This window comes from Eschrichtius robustus, chromosome 9, assembly GCF_028021215.1.
Source record: "Eschrichtius robustus isolate mEscRob2 chromosome 9, mEscRob2.pri, whole genome shotgun sequence".
Classification (NCBI taxonomy): Eukaryota; Metazoa; Chordata; class Mammalia; order Artiodactyla; family Eschrichtiidae; genus Eschrichtius; species Eschrichtius robustus.
In genome coordinates, this window is record NC_090832.1 from 126,421,220 (window position 1) to 126,444,512 (window position 23,293).

The 23,293-nt window shown below is 39.2% G+C and overlaps 1 protein-coding gene across 2 annotated transcripts in view; it reads left to right on the top strand.

Annotated features, from left to right (window-relative positions):
- Positions 1–22,626, top strand: part of CYB5R4 (cytochrome b5 reductase 4) — an 84,807-nt gene extending 62,181 nt beyond the window's left edge. For both annotated transcript variants that reach the window (XM_068551703.1, XM_068551704.1), the window contains 6 exons: positions 4,933–5,073; positions 6,693–6,845; positions 9,634–9,784; positions 10,093–10,179; positions 19,158–19,322; positions 21,473–22,626. In XM_068551703.1, the coding sequence (XP_068407804.1) occupies positions 4,933–5,073; positions 6,693–6,845; positions 9,634–9,784; positions 10,093–10,179; positions 19,158–19,322; positions 21,473–21,527 (752 nt within the window). In that variant the 3' untranslated portion in view covers positions 21,528–22,626. The remainder of the gene's footprint in view (positions 1–4,932; positions 5,074–6,692; positions 6,846–9,633; positions 9,785–10,092; positions 10,180–19,157; positions 19,323–21,472) is intronic.
- Positions 22,627–23,293: the final 667 nt, after the last annotated feature.

Sequence of the window (23,293 nt, forward strand, 5' to 3'; positions counted from 1 at the left end):
AAGAAGAAACCGGCGCTTTACTAGAATCTCATTCAGTCATTAATAACTCTCCAGTCCATCACCACATCATATGAAAAATGTCTCCCAGGGCAAGGCCCCTCAAGTGTGCAGAGGCTTTCTATTCAACCTTAGGTTCCAGAAACAGGAGTGGTCTCAGCAACATATGGCTTCACCCTTTCAGGCATCTGATAAAATTGAGCTAAGAGACAATATCTTGTCTTGCTCTGAGCCTCTTCCAAGGTGTTAATGTAATGTTGGATTTCGCTCCTTACATAACCCAGATTCTAAATGGAATGTCTATTGAATTGAATGGCTGTAGGTTGTGGGCTTTTCTGCGTGGACATATCTAGGTATGTATAGCAATATATTTTTAAGTATTATAGATGTTAGTATTGACGTTTGGGGTTATTTATTTTCCATTGGAGCATTTTTTAAGTGTGTAGTTCCACTAACTGGTTGCCCTATGTTGGTTCAGGAAGATCTTAGAGGAAGACATGAGTAAAGGTAGATTGCCAATTAGGAGGTAAGCAAATCATACAGGTTTCCCCACTATCCAAAAGTATAGCCTTCCTATGGAATCTTTCATAAGTGGAAATGGTGTAAAGGGAAGAAGCAGCTACCCTAGGACACATCTAGCTCACGGATGCACAAGGTAAACTGAAACAAAGCGCAGATGCTCACAGGCACAGTTCAAAGTTATGGCGGCTCGATGCTGAGATGCTGAGTGTAGTTCCCGGGGAAGGAGCTTGGGGTGCCACTCTCTCTGCTCGGGGTGCACGCCGCCTCCGTAACAGCTCACTGCAAGACAAACCCTGAATGCTGTTTTCCCTTTTCACCGTTTTTCATAAAAGTGAAAATCCTCTTTGGATTTCTTTCAGTTAGGAAAAACAGGTACTAATGTAGATTTTTCATAAAAGATAAGTGGCGTAAAGGGAAATTTCAGAAAGCGGGGGACACCTGTATTTAGGTAATTGAAAGTAGTAAAGAGTGCTAAGAAAAGCTGTGGTTGCTCAGAACGGTAGGAATCGGGGATGTTGAAGAAGAGATGTACCTGGGATGGACGGTGACTTGCTGAACTGGTTCCTTAATTTGGACATTAAATAGTTAGTAGGGAGTTGTAAAGGGTGGAGGGATAATCTATAAACATTTATTCTTGAACTGATGTGGTCAAAATAAGGAGGAAGATGCTAAAGAACGATGTACTGTTCTAGAACGATGAATCTCAAACTTTTTGAACAAGGCCTATCAGTTGAGGCGAGAAGCTCTCATAACTTGTTGCCCCATCCACATCTTCTCAAGCGACTCTGTGATCTTGGGCAAGCTGTTTAACTTCTGTAAGCCCCTGCTTCCAGCAGGGAAAATGAGAGTGGATAGGTGCTTTAATAGTGTACTAGGGGGGGGCTTCCCTGGTGGCGCAGCAGTTGAGAATCTGCCTCCCAATGCAGGGGACACGGGTTCGAGCCCTGGTCTGGGAAGATCCCACATGCCGCGGAGCAACTAGGCCCGTGAGCCACAACTACTGAGCCTGCGCGTCTGGAGCCTGTGCTCCGCAACAAGAGAGGCCGCGATAGTGAGAGGCCCGTGCACCGCGATGAAGAGCGGCCCCCGCTTGCCGCAACTGGAGAAAGCCCTCGCACAGAAACAAAGACCCAACACAGCCATAAATTAATTAATTAATTAATTAATTAAAAAAATAAAATAAAATGTTTCATCAATGCAATAATTCAGATGTTTCCTCTAAAGCCACCAAGAAACTTATTAGAAAAAAAAAAAAAAGTGTACTAGGGGGAATTCCGGTGGTTAGGACTCTGCACTTCCACTGCAGCGGGCACAGGTTCCATCCCTGGTGTGGGAACTAAGGTTCTGCATGCCGTGTAGCATGGCCAGAAAAACAAAAAGTGTACTAGGAGCAAGAAGGAGCTGCAGGACAGGGTGAAGGCAGTATGGACTCCCAGTCCAGTGCTCTCTTTCACGTCTCTCTCCCACTGAGTTTTGTCTTTATTTTATCCTGTGAAAGTCCACTCTTTAGAAGGAAAGCTATAGTTTCTTTCCAACAAGAAGAAAAGAGGGTACCCAAATTATCATATTATCCTCAGCATTTCAGTGTTACGCCGAATGTCTCAATATTATATGTATGTTATTAAAAGAAGTTAATGTGGGATTAACAGATACACACTACTGTATATAAAATAGGTAAACAACAAGGATCTCTACTGCATAGCATAGGGAAATATATTCAATATCTTGTAATAACCTATAATGGAAAAGAACCTGAAAAAGAACGTGTGTTTTGTGTGTGTGTGTGTGTGTGTGTGTGTGTGTATATAACTGAATCACTTTGCTGTACACCTGAAACATTGAAGATCAACTATACTTCAATAAAAAAATAAAGATTAAAAAAAAAAGAAGTGAGGTTTCTGGGCAGACAGTTTTCTGTCTTATGTTTTTGTTTCACCATCGCATACTTATTTTCAGTTTCTCATTTTCTTGTATAATTTTGCTTATAAAACCAAAAACCTGACACTTCAATACAGGCATTATCCAGACTGAAGTCGTCAGTGCATCTGCTTTATACTCCTTTTCCCCCATTTTTCAGGTCCGTGCCTGTGACACTTCTCTCCTCAGTGCAACTGAAAGCCGAAAACATTCTTAAATTTTCCGTAAGACTTTTAGACCCTATTGTTAGCACGTCCTTGTGAAATTATGGCAGTTTTATTATTTTATCGGTAAGATGTTGAAATTATCTCAGTGGTGTTAAATAGCAGGAATACTGTGTTAATTCTCTAACAAGGAAAGCCAGTCAGTCACTGGAACCCAGAGTTTCCTTGTGTTTTAAGTATAGTCAAAGAGGTGCATACTTACTCTAGCAAATCCTTTCTGGTAAAGGCCAGAGGTGAAATTGTCAGGAGTGGCACCTGCCCTGGACTCCGTGCTTGGAGGAAAACACAAGGGCTCTCCTCCAGCCGCACGGCTCCCACAGGATGAGGAGTGTGCAAGGTGAAGAATTATCCACGTGGAGTTCAGGCGCTTTCCTTCACCACTGCACTCCAGGTATCTGGAACCCCAGAATTCCCTGCCCAAATGGCCCCAAATCCACTTCTATCCAAGAAGTGGCCAAGGCTGTTTATGGAGAGAGCAAGTAGATGAGCCTTAACATATGGGCTGGTGCGCCCACACCTGCACAGGGCTCCACTCAGGGTCAGACAGTGGGGCTGAGAAGAGGGGGGTCAGGCCATAGGCAGTCAAGGGGGTGCAGCTCTCATCCCTTCACCATCTTCCTGCGTGGAACTCTGAGGAGTTCAAGAATCCTGAATTCGAGCCTAGCCTTCTAGGACATTATGAAAGTATATTTCAAGGTACAGCGTAGAACATATTTTATTTAGCAGTTATTTGTCTGATTTATAACTTTCACGTATTTAGACATATAGATGGGGGTCTCATATTGTATTACCACTCTGGGTCCCAGGAAGGTCTAGAGGAAGGAATAAGGAGATCGTTTGAACCTTCATTTCTTCTTGGGGGTGAGCCTAGGTCCTTTGATCCTCCGTCGGTCCAGTACTGGATTAGGCCTTCCGGGATAACTCTGGGACGGTACCCTTAGCTGTAATCTGGTCTAAGCTTTGCCCTGGCAACGATGCACTCTTAAGTTTATGTGCATACTGAGCTACCATGGCGACAGATGGAAAGATTTAGTGACCAGGGTCTTTGGGAGCAAAAGGGACAAGGGAAGAAGAGAATTGGATGAAACTGTGGCCAAAATGATTTCTTAGGGTTCTATGTGAATTTTAGTTTTCCACTAACCATTGATGATTCGATGTAGGACCTTCACATCCTAAGGTCTGGAGTAAATCTTTCTGCACCTACTTAAATATTTTTAGGTTAAAAAAAAGAGCATAATTATGATAACAAGATGCTTTATTAGGATTAATTCCTGACATCTCTGTAAATGCTGTTTTACAAAAGAGAGGAAATTATGAAACAAAGTCTACTCTGGCATGCTGTTTACATCCGAAAGAAAATTTACAAGTGAAAATGGTCATGATTTCAGAACTTCTATAACAAGATCTTCCAATCCAAGTGGTATTATTTTGCTCTGTATACAAGTAATATTTCCTGAGCTTAGGGTATTAATTTCAAATATTTCCCGTATTTATAGAAATACTTGATTCCTTTTGTTGATTTGTATTTTAGTACCACAAGCTTGGCATCTTCAGTTTTTCACTTAAATTAATTTTCCAGATAATCAGAACTTACACCCTTAAACCTAAGTTTATTTTTCGTTTTAATCATATTTTGACCATTGAAATGTTCCATAATTCATATGCATATGAATTTTGTTTGTGTATATATAATACATATATACAGAGACACAAGAATGTATATTTTTCCTGCCTTTATCCAAGAAATATTTCTAAGTTATTGAATAGTGCTGGTATTGTTAAACCTTAAATATTTGAGTTTCAGAACTTTGCCATTCTGTAAGAAAAGAATTTAGAATGAGCTTTGTTGATTATCAAGTATTTTTCACATATACAATTTAATTATATAGCTGTTACAGGCTTAAAAGATGGAATTAGTTTAAAAAGTAAATTTAAGAAGAAATAAACTAGACTTCAATTTCTTAGGCTATAATGGTTTTAACATGCTATAATGACAGACATGAGGAAATAACACTCATTTTATAGAGCTTATTTTTCAAATGACAGAAGTACTTACAGGTTTTAGAAAATGGATATCGCAGGAAATAAAATGGACAAAACTAACACTATAAGATTTTCAAAATACTGACGAAGTTTTAAAATGTCATAGGCCTGTTAGTGAAACTCAAGCTCACTAAAGAGCAAAAGCTGAGCCTGTGTTTTTGCGTGGTAGGTCTGAGAGTACTTCTTATTTAATTTATTCATCACTAAGAGAAAATGAATCACTTTCTAGGTTTGTACTACAGAAAGTGCCAGTTAATTTCCAAGGAAGATGTGACTCATGATACGAAGCTTTTCTGCTTGATGCTGCCACCAAGCACACATCTTCAGGTGCCAACTGGGCAACATGTTTACTTCAAGCTAACTATTACAGGTAAGGCAAGCAGAGGCTTGGTGGAAACATTTTCTTCTTCTATAAGCAGTTCGGAATCAGTAGTAATCTCTCGAGGAAGCGCGCATTTAGGTTATAAATAAAATGTTTCTGGGCAGCTAGACTTAGTGATAGCCAGATTCTAGGTTTGTGGATGCAGTGATCCTACGTGTGGGAACTATAGCTGTGCTGCATCACTGTGTGGACAAAGAAGTTATCACTAGTCACAGAGATAGTGCCACCAGCACTGTAATTTATTACTAACAAAGCCTCAAGGGGAAGAGGTGAGGGAGCACACAGATGGTCTTCCGTGAAGACAACTGCCAGAAACACACACTAACGTCTCTTATTTAGCCACTTACGGGTCTGTCATTTAGGAAGTTGAATTTATAAAGCTGAAAATGAGTGGATGATTATAAATGATTTCCTTGCATGTGCCACTAGTATAAGAAGCTCTGTAAACATATTCCTTACTGTGTAAATTCTTTTCTCCTCATTTTCGTCCTGAAATTACCTCATTTACTTGTTTTAAATACCTTTCTTACCGACGTCTAACATCTTCTTAGTCTTTTGAAACTGCAGAAGATAACACTCCTAGCCTTTCCAGCAATCAGCCTCACAGACTACCAGCCAGGATTTGGTGAATATGGTTTATTATGACGGCACTGTTCAGTTTTTCTCTCCATCATCACTAATGCCACGTTATCATTCAATAGCTGGTATCTCCCCCAGTGTGGTTATTGTCAATGTCTTATAATTTACACATAGATTAATTTTTGTATATGTGATGGAACCATGTGTAAAATTTTGGTCTTTCAAATATGTGGTGACTCCTCTTTCTTTGGAATTTGGCTAGCTAAAATATGACTTCTGATTAATTTTACCCTGTTTTTTATTATTACATTCTTAGAAGTAGTTGGATTAACATTCTTTTCAGTTACGAAAGTAATATATAAAATATTAAATTGTTAAAACAATTTGAAATATATAAAGTAAAAAGTGAAATTCTTCCCTTCCTGGAACTCAGATGATCCCACTGGCCATCGGTATCCATTGTTAAAAATTTGGTGTATGGGGACTTCCCTGGTGGTCCAGTGGTTAAGACTGCGTGCTTCCACTTCAGGGGGCACGGGTTTGGTCCCTGATTGGAGAACTAAGATCCCGCATGCCATGTGGTGAGGCCAAAAATAAATAAATAAATAAAATAAAATAAAATAAAATTTTTTAAAAATTTGGTGTATAATTAAAATTATTATGCAAGTACCTTCGTGCATCTCTGTGTAAACTTTTAATGCCATTTTTGTTGTGGCCTATTACAAAGCTTACATGCTGATGGTGTAGATGGTTGCCTAAGTTTATTAACATAAAACCCCATCACCTTATGCCACGCTTAATAAGAACAGGTTATTTATATTATGGGTAGATTACTGATTTGTTAAAATTATCTCAGCACACATAGGTTTAGGGTATATATACATGTACTACATACATATAGAACATAGAATTAAGTTCACATTAAGTGTGTACAGTTTTAAATATATACTGATAGCATCATAAAATTTGTATGCTTCACCTTCATTTAGATTTTTAGATTTGAATTTCTTTGTTGTGACTTTTTCCAGGTACTGAAATTGTGAAGCCATATACACCTGTATCTGATTCCTTATTCTCAGAGTTCAAGGAACCAGTTCTTCCCAACAATAAATACATCTACTTTTTGATCAAAATCTACCCTGCTGGACTCTTCACACCAGAGCTTGATCATCTTCAGATTGGTTAGTATGTATTTTTTTAACCTAGATTGTGTTCTGGATTGGATCACAAGTTACACTTTCTTTTAGTTATTTCCCTGTGGGAGTCTGTCACATATCTTAAACTCATCATGTCTGCAACCAAAGTCGTGTTCTCTTAGTCCCACCAACCTATCCTTGCTTCCATATTCCTCATGTGTTATTTGCGGCATCACTGTTCATCCTCGACCCAATCTGGAGACTCGAGTCGTCCCTGAGTCTTCCCATTTTCTCCCTCCCAATCCAGTCAGTCACTAAGTTTTATTGAGTCTTACCGCTCACTGACTTTTTAATCTTTCCTTTCTATCCCTTCTGCCACCTTCTTAGATCAAGCCTTCATCGTTTCTCTCTTAATCTGTAATTGGTCTCTCTCAGTTGCCTCTAACTGGTATCTTTCTATTAATCTGCATTTTCCAGTTCTTTTTCCATACTGCCTTGATGATAGATTTAATCATGTTGCTCTGCAGCTTTGACGCCTTGGATGGGTCTCCATTACCTGAATAGCACAAGTATTTTGTATAGTGAGAGGTGAAGCTGGAAAAAGCATCCAAGTCTTTGCAGGCCACGAAGAGGACTTAATCAGTTAGTCCAGAAGTTTGTCATCCTCGTTCTTAGGTGCTTGAGTTTTTTAGAATGCCTCTGTCTACCTGTCAAGTACCTTTTTTAAAATATTTTTTTAAAATATCACTTACTTTATGAAGCCTCCCTCCTCTCCTGAACCCCTCGGTAACTAACACTTTGTTCATTGATCTAGGATAAGAATAAATAATATTCCTTCTTTACAGGACTTTGAGTTTAAGGATAGATATGTCTTACCTTTGTATTTTCCATACCCAGCAGGGCAGTTAGCGCATAACAGGCTCTCAGTAAAAGTACTTTGAAAGAATTAATAAAGGGACTGTAATGAAATCTACTAATATTTAGAGACACCCCCTCTTCCTGTTTCTACTCCTTTTTCTGTGTCTTCAACTTTTCACTGCCTTTTGCCTAACAATAAAAGAGCTCTTCCCCTTTTAAGACACTATTAGCAGTAATATCGAGTGAAGTAGATCACTAAAATTTGGAAATAGAGAAAATTTGTTGCTGTCTGAAAGTTAAGCTCAGCAGTCTACATATAATAGATGTGATGAGTCATCTGTGGTTACATAAATCAAAATATTGAACATAAATGTGAACCTAAAGAATTTTGGAATACCTACAGATCCAGTGAAGGTGATACCGCCTTGTGAAGGACTGACAACATGATTGTAATATGGCAGGTGGAAACTTAACTGATGGTATTATAACCTATCCATAGAGATTGTGTAGCAGAGAGCAGGGTGGAGAGTCAGCATAGAGCATGGGAAAGGAAAGCCAAAATAACAAGATCAGTGTTGTTTCAACTTCATCTAGGGGAACTAGTCATGGCACAGATACTGGTGCCACTTAGAGGGTTGTACACTGGCATGGCAGTGGTAACTCATGAAGCCTCATTATGGCCTATGTGAGCTACCCTATAAAATTACCCACTTCTTTGTTTCAATTCCATGCTCATCAAGTAACTTTTAAACGATTATTTTGCCCTTCCAAATGTTCCAAATATTTGGTCTTCCAATACTGGGAATGAGATGCCCTGGATGGGGCATGTAATGCTCAGGTCACTAGATGCAGGTAGTCAGGCTGAAAATCCATTGCCATTCTGGCATGTGTGCTTTAATCTCTAGTGAACTTGATTAGCATCAAGTCCTTGCCTGAGTCTAATCAACTTTATGACATTGGAAGGACTGGACTGTGGACAAAAGTTATCAAGTTAATATCATTCTGTGAGGCTGCTTTAGTAAACAACCAGCTGACTTTTTCCTGAGGATGTTCTGATCTTATGGTCCCTTTCAAACTATAACAAGGAGCTTCTGTTACTTTCTAATGTTTAGCTCATCAATTACTACAACATTCTTACTATCCTGCCATGGACAAAAAAGGGAAAAATTAGGAGCATCCAAACATTTAAAAATAAACCAGAGCATTTGAAATTGTTTTTAAAATATGGTCAGCTTTATTTTTTATTTTTAAAGTTACATTGAAAATTTCTGAAATGTCCTAAAGACAGTTCTCTTATATGAGTGGTACATAGCGATTATATCAACCGCACAGCAGAAAAGGGTTTATTCACTGTTTTGATTGAAAATTGGGAAGTAGCATGCCCCAAGTACGGTTTCTGATCTTGCTTTGTCTTCATGGGAATTAAATGCAGAACAGCTCTTGTTTTAATTGATAGGTATTTTCAGAGCTTTGATGGAGGCAAAGTTAGCACATTTACTAACAACATAAGATATTAGAATACATTTCTATTTCAATTTTCTCTCCTACTACGCTTATTACTGTGGTTAAGAATCAGTATGTAAGTAGTGAATGTGTATTTTCCACCCTATACTGTACAAGACTCGGACTCTGCTTTTGAAGTGCCTAGTTTTAGTTTAGCAATCAAGCCTTTATTGATAATTTGTAGTTAAATATTTGGCAGTAGTTTGTATGTTAGAGACTCCAGTTGATTTTGGAAAATAATATTGGGAAACGAGCATAATGAAATCTCATTATTAATTTGATTATAATGATAATTTGAGTATAATGACATACTTGGGAGCCTAATGAGTGTTCTCAAAACCCCTTACATTCCTTAAAAACTGAGATGTAGTCTGATAATTATGCATCCTGTTTCTCCTAGTGTTCTTAATTCAGCTAGGTAAACGGTCTCAGTTTTTGTTTTTCCTGATTTTCTGTATATTTCATTGTTTAGGAGATTATGTTTCTGTAAGCAATCCCGAGGGCAGTTTTAAAATATCCCAGTTCCAAGAATTGGAAGATCTCTTTTTATTGGCAGCGGGAACAGGCTTCACACCAATGGTTAAAGTACTGAGTTATGCCTTGACTAATATACCCAGTCTCAGGTATGTCATTTTGTCTTTAATTACTACCCCTTGTAAGACTGCTAGATTAGTAGACGGTATTCTAAATCGATTAAATACCTAGTGGGCCTCAACAGACATGTTATCCCTCAGTCGTCATTTCTCACTCTTCTTCCTCCACTCCAAGCTGTTTTATTTACTTGATTCCTTTATTTTTGATATTTTTGGTTACCTAATTGGCACTAAAAAAACATTCACACTAGTTCACTTTTAGACTTTCCATTCATGCATATTTTTAATTCTATAATCGAAATAGTACTTTTTGAGTTGTTGTTGTTTTTTCTTTTAAGGAAAGTGAAGCTGATGTTCTTCAATAAAACAGAGGATGACATAATTTGGAGAAGCCAATTGGAGAAATTAGCATTTAAGGATAAAAGGTATAAAAGTGGTATTAGCTCTTTTTTTAAATATTCATACAGGTTTAGTCAGTTGATACCCTGCCTCCTTTGGTTGGAGTTTTTAACTGACCAGGAACTCCTTAGAACAAAAATAATCACTAATTCTCTTTTAAAAAAAAACCAAAAAACTAAATGTAAGTAATGTTAGTACACCTCCCCCAAAGAAATAGTTTGATAAGGTCAATGTGACATCAAATATGTATCAATAAAATATGTACTGAGCTTTATGTTTACGTTATGTTGTTTATACTGAGTTAGGTTTCATTGAAAATGATCCAGTGTAGCCAATTTGGTAATTCAGGATTTTCTTGTTATAATGGGGACAGATCAAATAAATCTGGTGAGATAGGTTAAGCAAAAATAAGCATGTTTTTTTTACTACAGGATTTCTTAGAGCCTTTACTATGCCAATGTCCATTGTGACTTTCCAAGAAGGGGATTCCTTCTGCATTGTTTAGCAAGATTCTCTTCATTTTTGTTCGTTTACATTAACACGTATTAAATATCACTAGTGGTCCTCAGTACACACTTTGGGAAATGCTGGTATAGGTAATAGAAAAAAGTCTGAGTCAGGCTGAATTCAGTGGTAAGATGAGGCAGCAAGGACAGCAAGGTGGCAATTTGTTTCACTGAAAAAAGAGCCCTAGCACAGTCCAAGGAAGTGAGATAATTTAAGCACGCATATGCCCCATCTGCCCTAAAGAGATATGAAAGCAGTTGGAAATTCAAAACAAAATTTTCGGAAGAAGAATGAATTGGACAAGCTGTCATATTTCTGAAGCATTTTTGTAATCATTAAAAACTATTTCTAAGAATTGCAGAACTTCATAAGTCATACAGAATACCTGACGTAAGTATTTATGTTTATGACAGTATGGTGGAGATAAAGTTCTAGACATTTTAAAAGTTAAAGACCTCAGAAATGCAGCTGTCGCAGGGGCTCCAGGTTCTTCTGAATATTTTCTGAACGTTCTCACGAAGGTGATGCCGTGGTTCCTTTTAGTCTTTTCCTCCCTGTTGTCTCCCATCCTCCCCCTCTTTCTCTTTTAGTAAATAATTTGCACAAATGAAGGACGACCTGAATTTAATCATCGAAGTGTTTTCTCTTCTTACATACTTAAAACATAACCTAAGAATATGTACTATACTTAAGTAGTTGCATGGCAATTTAGAGCATAATTTAAAGAAATACAAATTCCTGGGTTTTTCAAGTATCTTTTTCACTAATTTTCAAAGTGGAAAATTGGAAGCAGCATTTATCAAAAAGCCTAAAGACCTAAATTCTGGTTTTCAGTCTACCCTTTACTAGCTTGAAACTGTATTCAAAAATTACGTAGCTCTGTGGGCCTGTCCCTTTATTTTCAAAATAGAATAATGACATCTTTCCTACTTACTTCATAAGCCTGTTGTGAGGACTAGAGAAGATAGTGTAAATGCTTGGAAATCGTGAAGCCCTGCCTCAGATATTTGGATTGCTGTTATGAAGGACCTCTGTATACATGTGTTCTTGTATCGGCTGTTTGAGCTCCTGTTTCCTAAACAAGCATTTAAAAGACTTTAAGCAGACATAGCTACACTTTTTTAGCCAGGTTTTTTAAAAAAAGTATTTCTGGCAGTTTTGGGACATGGTATTCTTCAAGATAGTTTGCTTGTACAAGAAAAATTCATTTACTATTATTTCAGCAAACAGACATTGTACTCTTAGTCTATCCATTGATGTTAAACTCGACATAAGAAGTAACGTGTGTATATATAACTGAATCACTTTGTTTTACACCTGAAACTAACACAACGTTGTTAATCAACTATACTCCAATATAAAATAAAAAGTTTAAAAAAAAAAAAAAGAATTGGTGAAAAGGCATGTGTTGACAGCTTCTGAACATGAAGTGCCCTTTAGCGACGTCCCCTGTGTGTTCTGTTTTGTTTTGTCTTGCTTGGTCCACATCATTTGGGTTGGTGGAATTGCGTAGGCTGCAGGATTGAGGATGAGGAAAGGCCCCTTTTTTTTCACTTCTGGATGACTGGCTGTAAGTGAGTGAGACGCTCCAGTTTGCTGGGAGAGGTGAGAGTGTTTTGCCTCTGGCCTGCCTCTATCCTCTCTCTCTCCCGGCTCTCACCTGCCTGCTCCCGCTGCTGTGCGCTCTCTGCCCCCTCCCTTTCCTTCCACTTTCTGGAGGTACACTCTCCTTGCTGGGGGCCCTCTACTGGCACTGACTTCCAGCATCGGATAATCTGTGCCCCCTGGAGACTCGGGGTCAGACCCTCACTGGAAAACACAAAGGCCTTGGGGTCAGACCCTCACTGGGAAACACAGAGGCCTTGTGTATGTACGTGGCTTTGGAACATTTATCAGGAACCTTCCATATTCTCAGGTTTTATGCAGATAGAGGAGAAACCTAGCCTTAAAGGTTTACTGATGGCTGTCAGTAGTACTGTTCATTCAAAGCATAATTGTTGAGTCCCATACATAGAAGGAAAGTGAAAGTTCAGAATTAATATAAGGTAGTTTTAATTTGTCACATCTGTCATTTAGTTAACATTTAAGGCTTAATTTTTTTTTTATCTGTTAAACCACCCTTTCCTACATCTCGACTCTCCTATGTCACTGCTCGTTTTAGTAATAAAGTTTCTGATGGCAGAATGTGAAACTTGAACGCATCTCCTTGGTTAAATTATTATTGGATTGTGACTGTTAAAAAAAGTAAGTTCTATAGTTAAAACAAATGAAATACCTTACTCTCTGTAGGATTAGGACACAGCTTTCCATTCAATCCTTTGCGGAGCAAGTAGGGATAGGAAAAATGTAAACTGAGACTGGTGTATTATCTAATATTTTCATTTTCAGCAAACATGCTGTGCTTGTCCTCAGAGTTTATCCAAATAATATAGTTAGCAAAGGAAATTCTTCGAAACGTTGTATGATGGAAACTTATTAACCTGTGACCTCGGGCAAGTCACTTGATCTGACGGAGCTTCAGTTTTTCCATCTGTAGAACAGGGACATCAATATCTCCGTCATAGGGTTTTTTGCGGGTGGGGGCCATGGGATAGCAGACGTGGGTGCCTCGCCCAGAATTAGCATATTTGTAACATTCATTTATTCATGAATTTCCTGTGAGCGTCTCCCAGGCGCCTGTATGGGGGTATAACAGGGAACAGGATATTGTGTTGGCTTATCTTCTCATGCAGTCCAGGGAATGGATCTCTTCATTTTCCCATGTTGCTAAACTTAACAGAATTGCCGAAGATAGGTAGACCATTTGTACTCTTTCAGGATGTTTCTGTTTCAATTCAGTTTTCATGTCATTAAGCATAAAATTTCAACAGAAAAAAAAAAGTTAGCTTGCCTGAATTTTATCCAAATATTTTATTACACTTGACTGTTAACTCCAGTAGAAGGTAAATATGTACAGCAGCAGGTGTAGCTAATTACTATGTAAACTGAAATCCAAATTAAATTTCACTTATCTCTGTCTCGACTACTGAGCACTGTTATGAGGCCTGGTTGACTCAGTCTTACACACGGTACTCCCCCGTCCCCCAGTAGAATGCGCCCGCTCTGAGTTCTCTGCTTTTGCAGAATTCTTTCTGAGGTGCAGGACAGTTTGACAATGAGATTGCCTTCTGGATGGCATTTTGTAATATATAAATATAATAAGTATTTTCCTTCCCTTTCAAAGCAGTCATGTTTGAAGATAATAACCTTATTTTAGTAAAGTTAATAGCATATTCTTTTCTATAAATAGTAGAAGTTGATGATTTGCTGATTTTCCCCGTTTATAAAATTAATACATATTTGTATAGAAAAATATATAAGGGAAAAGATCACCCATAATCTTACCATCCAAGGAACAACATTATGGTTTGTATCTTTCCATTCTCTTTCTCTCTCTCTCTCTCTCCCTCTCTCTCTCACAGACACACACATACATACATGCACGCACGCACTTATATGCTTAAATGCACACATTATTTTTGTTTTGTATTTTTAAATAATGTAGCCATACTGACTATACTTTTTATAACTACATTTTTAGTGAATTGTGTGTATTCTATGTATAGAATACTTTCAACCTGTGGCTCTTGACCTGGAGTGATTTCTGTTTCTCCCTGCCCGACACCCTGACACCCTAGGGGACATTTATGTCTCGAAACGTTTTTGATCGTAACAACTGATGGAAGGGGTTCCCCTGGCACCTAGTGGGTAGAGACTGTTAAGAGCCTACAGGAATGCTGTTAAGAGCCTCCAGTGCACAAGACAGCACAGGACAGCAAAGAATTATCCTGCCCAAACTGCCAGTAGTGCTAGTTGGGAAAACTCACACTACACCATGATTTTTCATAGCTGCATTGTACTTGGTTATTGAGTTCATACCATAATTTGTTTAACCAACCCTCTACTGTTTGACATAGTGAGTACAAATTTTTCTGTACCTCTCTAACTATGCAGGATAAAGATTCACCAGAAGAGTCACTAAGTCAAAGTGTACCAAGGCCTATTGATCCATTTTGACAATAGCCTCTTGAAAGGTAAAGTTTTTCTATATTCTGGTGTCAGTTTGGGGACCAGCAATGTGTCAGTCCCATTTAAGACAGCAAAATCCAGTGATTCCAGAAGCACAAGTAAGTTAAACAAGGTGCTTGAACGCCTTTCTTTTTCCCCAGCCTGCGAGGCAACTCAGTTATGTGGGCCCCTAACCTGGACCTTATACCGCTCTCTGTTCCTCCCAGATATTCCTCCAGGGGTGGTGTTTTTTTGGGTTTTTTTTAATTGAAGTATAGTTGATTTACAATATTGTGTTAGTTTCAGATGAACAGCAAATTGATTCAGATATATATTTTTTAGGTTATTTTCCATTATAGGTTATTACAAGGTATTGAATACAGTTCCCAATGTGTTTTGGTTTTTTAAAAAATTTATTTATGTTTTGGCTGCATTGGGTCTTCGTTGCTGCGTGTGACCTTTCTCTAGTTGCGGCGAGTGGAGGCTACACTTCATTGTGCGCGGGCTTCTCATTGCAGTGGCTTCTCTTTTTGCGGAGCATGGGCTGTAGGCACGTGGGCTTCGGTAGTTGCAGCACGCGGGCTCAGTAGTTGCGGCACACAGGCCCTAGGGCACGTGGGCTTCAGCACTTGTGGCTCGCGGGCTCCAGAGCGCAGGCTCAGTAGTTGTGGTGCATGGGCTTAGTTGCTCCATGGCATGTGGGATCTTCCTGGACCAGGGATCGAACCCATGTCCCCTGCATTGGCAGGCAGATTCTTAACCACTGCGCCACCAGGAAAGTCCCAGGGGTGTGTTTCTTGGAATGTGTTCCAAGAGCCCCCCTAAAGGGCTCTATGATTAAATAAGTTTGAGAAATAATGTATACTATGTTACCTTCTTGAAGTTTAATATGAACTTAGCATATTCAAGGCTTTGAGAAATTCTAAACAAATCTATTTAACTTCTTTTAACCCAGTAGTCCCAAACTTATTTGACAGGTTAGCCTTTTGTTTTCATGGACGACCACTGACATTTGGAGGAGCACAAATGTTTAATCAGATTCGTTTTGAGAAATATTTTTAACCCCTAGCTGTTTATTTTGTGAGCTGTTTTTCCCATGAGCAAATAGCAAGTTTTTCTGCAGATTCTAGTATTTTTCTTTAGCTAGAGAAACCAGGAAAAGCTGGGGCCCCAAATGCTGTGAAATACTACTTTGTGGGCAGTGACAAGCCACTGAAGCTTTAGCAAAGAAGTTGTGAGATTGGATCTGGGTTTTTAGGAGAACTAGTATAACAATGATGTGCCAGATAGATGAGGGTAAGCTTATTAGAGCAGCATCTTAGACAAGAGATAGAAGGGCAGGACCTGGAGTTGTGGCAGTAAAAATGGGAAGGCAGGGATATGTATGTGTAAGAAATAGGAAGGAGTGGGTCTGGGAAGCTGATTGCCTGGAGGAGGAGGGAATACGGTGTTGAATGACTTCAGGCTCTGCGTATGGTTTAGACTGAATGCATACGCTTATATTTCAAGATTTTTTTTATCTCAGGTCATTTATCAGCCTACTTGAAAGTAATTTTTTTTTGGACAAGCTTGTTTACTTCCATTGACATTTAGACCTCATAGGCATTCATCAGAAGCAGGCCTCTCCCTCTCTCTCTCTCTCTCTCTCTCTCTCTCTCTCTGTCTCTCTCTCTTTCTCTCTCTTTCTCTCTCTCATGTTGCTTTGCACTTTATGGATTCTCGAAATTTATTTTCAGGTAACCTTTTCAAGAGTACCAGTCCTTTCTGGCACTTCTGAAATCATAGGGCAGAAAGGAGTTTCAGGACGTTTGCCAGTGCATCCCCTCATGCCTCAAGGCTATAAATGCTTCAGACAGTAAGTTGCCCTTCAGAAAAATTCAGAAGCAACCATCCACAGTAACCATCTGTATCCTGATATGGTATAAGAAATCCTTCATTCATGTATTCTTGAGCCTTACCTTGGGATTGCTCCCGCTCCAGTGAAAGCTCTTTTCCAGTGCTGCGAAGGAGAAGATAAACAGGATAGCAGCCTCCTAACAATCCCCTGGAAATTGCATCCCTGCCACCTGGTCACTTTTTCCATTGAGAGACCCAAAGGTATACCCAGGGGACCAATATGTGAATAAATACAAAATACATGAGGAATTTATACCATTTATGTAAGGATCACAGTTATTTTTCACCCTTTAGTAGATGCCTGCAGAAAACATGCCACTGATAGGCTTTTTTTTTTCTTTTTTTCTTTTTAAAGCATCTCACTAAAGGAAAATTAAGATTTTCTTTTCAGATGACAAAGGACGCCAGTATTGATTTATATATCTTAGCAGTTTTATTCCAGTGACAGACTGATTGGAAATAGAGGCAGAGGAGACTGTCTTTTATTTGTAATTTAACAAGGCAATTGCTATATTTTATTGCGTTGTCTATGTATAATTAGATATGTCTTAAGATAGTGGTTCCACAGCTGCTTTTGGGTCCCCTTTGATAATCTGATGAAAGGTTATAGACCTTCTTCCCAGAAAAATGCCCTTACAAATTCACGTACATTTTTATATGTAATTTCATAGATGCCAGCATATGGCTTTGTTCTTCTGAGTATAGTGTTTATTTTTAACCAATATGGCTTCTTGTTAAATAAATTCTTTATTCATTCACCAAGTATTTTTTGCACACTTGCCTCAAGCCAGGCCTGGATACAGTATGAACAAGACAGGCAAGGACTCTGCCCTCATGGCGCAGCAAACAAACATCACATTCCAGAATTATGTAATGCTATCTTAATTATAAGTGCTGGGAAGGAAAAAAAACGTTAGTGAAAGTATTTGGGGTACTGTTTTGTATAGGGTGGATTCCTATTGCTGCTAAAGTGAAATGGGAACCTTGAAGGCAAGAAATAAAACACGTCTCTGTTGGGTTTTTAAATATAAAATCAGAATATTAGAACTGTAAGAGAGCATATGGTTTTCCCACCTTGTTCCACAGATGGACCTATAAGCCCTAGAGGCTGGGTCTGGTGAGAGCTGGGACGGGTTCTGTAGCCCCGGCTGGCGCCCTGAGCTGGTCTGTATGCTTGTGCTGGCCCGTCCGCTCTTGGGAGCGTTTACCCAGCTGCAGCCCAGCCAGGCGAGGACCACAGCTCCAGCCGTGTCTTGCTTCTGTTCTGATGTTTGGCTCCCAGGGCCACCTCACGAGAGAAATTATTCACTTCAGGGTTTTCTTAAGATTGAGATTAACATATTACTCAAGTGGAAAATGTGGAAACACATTCGATCTGATGCTACTGAAAATGATAAGAACTAATTGTGTTTGCAAAGATGGAGCAAAGGGAGCAGGTACAGCTTAGAATTTTGAATTTGCTATGGCTGTTCATCAGCAGTTCACTTAACAGATTACAGAGCTGTGGGAAGAAATGGTCTGTTGTTCCCTTGTGAGACTTGGTTTGATGTGCTTCTTTCTGATTGTAATTCTGTACCCTTTCTTTTCTTTGAAATGTTTCACTCCATAGTGTTTGAGTGCCTCCTGTGTGATGGTCATTAGGGGTGCAGTGATAACCCAAGCAAGCATGGTCCCTGCTCTCACGGAGTTTCTGGTCTAATGGGGAAGGTAGACATTACTAGAATAATCATCTTGGTGGCCACATATTTACAGCCTAATAGAAAGGCTATAAGGAAGAGGAAAAGGGAAACATTTCTACAACACACGTAATTACGAAAGGACTCCAGACTGGTGGGGCTGCAGTGCTTCCCTGGAAATGACGCTTGAGCTAAGAAACTGAACAGTGGGGCATGGTAGAAACATTACGGAAGGAGAAAGAGAACAGGCAGGGTGTGGCAGTGAAGGCTGAGAGAAGCAGAGCACAGACTTAGGAGCTAGGATTGGGGAGAATTTGGACGTGGAGGGTGAGGCAGATCAATCCTGGGTTTCCGGTTTGTGCAACCAAACGGACTGTGGTGCCATTCACAGCAGTGACATTGGGTGTGGCACAGGGGTACTGTTAAGTCAAGGTTGAAGCCATGAAGACAGTAACAGTAAGAAGTCAGATAGGCCGTTGGCTATCGGGGTCAAGGACTCATTGGAGGGGTTTGAGTCAGAGATGAAAATGCACATGTCACTGGTCGTTGCTCTTTGCTGTGCTTTATACAAGCGAATTATTAATAAAAATGTGGAGTTCTCTGCGATCCTTTAGAGCTCTCTTTCTAATGAGTTCCATAGAAAACGTCAAATTATTCTCTTATCTGTAGCAAAAGTTTATCTTTAGTAAATGTGGATTTACCTGTATGTTTTTGCAAAATGTTTGTTTACATTCTGTTCTAGTGCTTTTCTGGCAAGCGTGTCAACCTTCATATATTCATTTGTTCTCCAGGGGAGAAAAAGATGCGTTAGTGAACTGGAAACATGTTCATAATATATTTAATGTAATAGACTTTTAAAAAATGTTTCTTTTCTCCAGATTTGACCTTGAATTTGTTCTCTCAGCACCTACTTCTGAATGGAACGGCAAACGGGGATACATTTCACCAGCTCTGCTTTCTGAATTTTTGAAAAGAAGTTTAGACACGTCCAAAGTCCTCATCTGCATTTGTGGACCAATGCCATTTACAGAACAAGGAATGAAGTGAGTAGCAACGTGGTAGGAGAGAGAATCCCAGCACCGTGAAATGACGACCTCCTATAAACAGCAGTTGACGTGGCTCTCATTTCTTCCTATTCATATGAAACTGCACTTCAATAGTCTGTCACAGCGTAAGAAAATAATAACAAAGTGTTTAATCTGCGTGCAGGTGAAGCGTCGGAGGCCCGGATTATGCACAGAGTTAGATGTGAACACAAAAGTCAGACACAGCCAGCTCTTGATGGCCTCTGGTAGTGGCTGGTAGTGTGGACGCTTTCACAAGATTGGTGCCAGATAGTTTTGGGGACACTAGATTCAACCTCCTCTTCCACCAAAGCTTCATAATAGATAATAATTTTTTAAAAATATATCATAATAAGCAGTGTTCATCTCATTGTAGCTTTTGATCTTCCATCATTCTCTGCAACTGGGTGAGCATTAATCAATAACACAGTGAGAGAAAGCCAAACAGCAAGACAAAAACCAGAGACTAGAACATAAATAAGCCAAGACCAAGAGTTGAACTCCGCACAAAGAACAACCAGTGGTAGTGACCGTCTTATTTAAAAATCACCTTGATCTTATTTAACTCTAAAATGACACTTTAAAATGTTTGGTTAGATATAGCCACTATTGGGTTTCTAGATGATTTTAAAATATGACTGCCTTGAATGGCCTGCATTTCCTTGTTTGGCATATGACTGACCCTGACATTTGCTAGGTAGTTTTCTCTCTTGCTCCTTTATTTGGGTTCAGATGGTGAGAGGCTTGCGTGCCACACCACGTTGGCCCTCGTAACCCCTCTGCCGTCCTGTCCCTCTGTCTGAACGTGTGTGTCAGCTCCGGAAGCTGCCGCTTGGGGTTGGAATCCCAGCTCCACCACTTACGGTCATCCTACAATCATCAGCTAAGTGTCCTAGGGCCAAAACCTTCTAAGCTTTAGTGCACTCGCCTATCCGAGGGAATAAGTGATAATATTTATGCGTGTGAAATGCTTAGCACAGTGACTACAAAGAGTGAGTACTGAGTAAATGTTTATTACTTTCAGCAGCATTTTATTTATTTATTTTTTCACCTCCTTTGTTTTTGGCCATACCACATGGCTTGCAGGATCTTAGCTCCCCAACCAGGGGTCGAACCCATGCTCCCTGCAGTGGAAATGTGGAGTCCTAACCACTGGACCGCCAGGGAAGTCCCCTTCAGCACTATTTTAAACAGAGCTACTCTTATAAGATCTCAGTCTCCATTTACAGTATTTTCCAAGTTGAATTATACTTAAGCAGTATTTCTGCTTCTCCTGTTCAGCGGGGGGAAATTACGATAAGAGTGCTGGGGGATCAAGTCCTTACTTCAAAAACTGGTGAATAAAGAGGAAGCAAACCAGCATTTATTCTGCCTTTTCTGTATGAGTTATACTACTGGATAACCACATAATAGATGAGCAGAAGTTATTCTTTATAGAATTCCTCGGCTGATAAACGAATAAAGAGTGATAGGAATAGAATGTCACCAACTTCGGTCCCTAATGAAACGAGTAGATGTGTACGTACGTCACCAGTGGTGGTGAGCATCCAAAAAGAGAGGCAAGCCAGTATTCTGTGCCTCCTGATGAGAGAGCACTATGAAGTAGTCTTGTCAAGAAGAATTGAACCTGTATCTGATTAAGCCTCTCGATCCAATTATTAAATTTTGGGAGATAAAAGGAAAAAGGAACATATTATTAAAGTAAACCACAGGGATGCAGCAAAATGAGAACCGTGGGAGACTCAACACTTAAAAATCTGATTTTGTCAACAAATAAATTGCAGGGCAGAGACAGAGAGCGAGATGGAGGGGATGTTATAGATCAAAAGATACCCAAAAGACATATAAACCAATCACAGTGAGTAGACTTTAATTGGATCTTGATTCAAACAAACTTTAAAAAATTATGGCATTTATGAGACAATTGAAAATGTGAACACTCACTAGATAATTTGATGATATTAAGGAATTACTGTTAATTTTTTAGAAGTGATAATTGTGGAGTGTTTTAGAAAACACATGCTAAATGGGGAAAATGAAAAAATACTATGGTTACGATGGTAAACTCTGATCTTCTTTATTTTTAAACATCTTCCCTAAGAAACATGTGCTTTTTATTTGTTTTTCAGGTTGCTGCATGATTTGAACTTTTCCAAAGATGAGATCCATAGTTTTACAGCATAATGAAGAGGTGTCATTCAACTGTTTTAGCTAAATTTGTGATTACTTAGGGTTTTTTAAAAAACATTTTTGTATATAGGTTAACTAGAATCCAGGTTTTAGTTTCTTAAATGAAATCAAATGTTTCTTCACTATAGATACCTTGTTGACTTTATTTTGTACCATAACTTATTTTACTACTGATATTTGTCCTGGAAGGTCAATCATGGCAACAAGTATATACAGGATTCTTTGTTATGAATCACAAAGTTCCTTACCATTTAAACTGTATCACTGTTCTACAATAAGCTCTTGTGTTCTATGACATGATAAAGCAAATGATCATTTTGATCACATTTCTATGCTGTAAGATGTCTGATTAGCAATACAGATTAAATTTTACATTGCACTGTAAACTCAGGAAATCATCATTTATGTCCTTGTTCTTACTATGAAAACATGGAGTGTTAATAACTTATTAAGTGCTCCAAACATTTTGTGTGTCTATGGCCTTGATACAGAGTAGAATAAAAAATATTCTTAGGTACTTTTTAATCTTTGTGGTAGAAATGTGTTTGAGTGCAACAGTCTGGGTTAGTGTCTACGGGGAATTTTAAAAGCAGCAATAAAAGATTCTGGAGACACTTCACACACGCAGCTTTGGATTATATGTGTTTAGAAAGTTTAAGACAACCTTAACAACTATTTTGATTCTTAGCCAAAACTAGAGGCATCAGGAAAGATAATGCAAGTATAGCATCTGGTCTCATGGTCTAAAATAAATCATTTGGTGCTTTGGAATAGGTTAAATTTAAATTCTTTTTGAGCCCATCTAGACCAGCTGGGAACATGAGGAACACTCCATCCTAAATGGTACCTTCCCTGGCTGGCTGCTTGCCCCACAGCTGGCGGTTCAGCAGGGAGCTCCCCTAAGCTCTGCTGTGTGGGCATCTTGTTCTCTCTCCCTGCTGCTGTGTGCAGCCTTCAAAAGCTTTCACAGATTGGGATTCTGCAAAGGGTATCAAGAAAAGCCACTGTATATACTACCAAATGTAAAGTAGATAGCTAGTGGGAAGCAGCCGCATAGCACAGGGAGATCAGCTCGGTGCTTTGTGACCACCTAGAGGGGTGGGATAGGGAGGGTGGGAGGGAGACGCAAGAGGGAAGAGATACGGGAACATATGTATATGTATAGCTGATTCACTTTGTTACAAAGCAGAAACTGACACACCATTGTAAAGCAATTATACTCCAATAAAGATGTTAAAAAAAAAAAAGCCATTGTGAGCTTTTCATGAGGAAACTGTGTTGGCTGCGTGGGCGGCTATGCGTAAGCTAACTTGGATTTTTCAGTCGTATTCAGGATGGCAGCATTGCTGTTACAGAAATCGGGGTGTGGGGAGTCTCCAACTCCCCTGTAAATGATTTTGTAAATAGCTAAGTCTTCACTGAATGAATGGTGTACTCAGGAGGAACACAATGTTAACATTTCTCAAATTACGAATCCCCAACCCAGGAAGCTCCCCAGGTGCGAGTGGCTGGGTCAACACTGTCTTCTTTCCCTGCGTCTCCCTCTTCCGTCCATCGTCGTTCACCCAGGCCGGAGGTGGCAGTGCTCCCTGTGGCTAACAGGGACGTTGTCTACCTCTGCCTTCCTACCACCTCTTTTTCTCTCCCCTAAGATCATGAACTTTCCAGGCACACCTTTTTTCGTAGTTTATTAGTAATATATCAATTAATTCTACCTTAGCCAGCTGTCTCATCTTTTCTACCCTCCTTTTTCCTCTCTC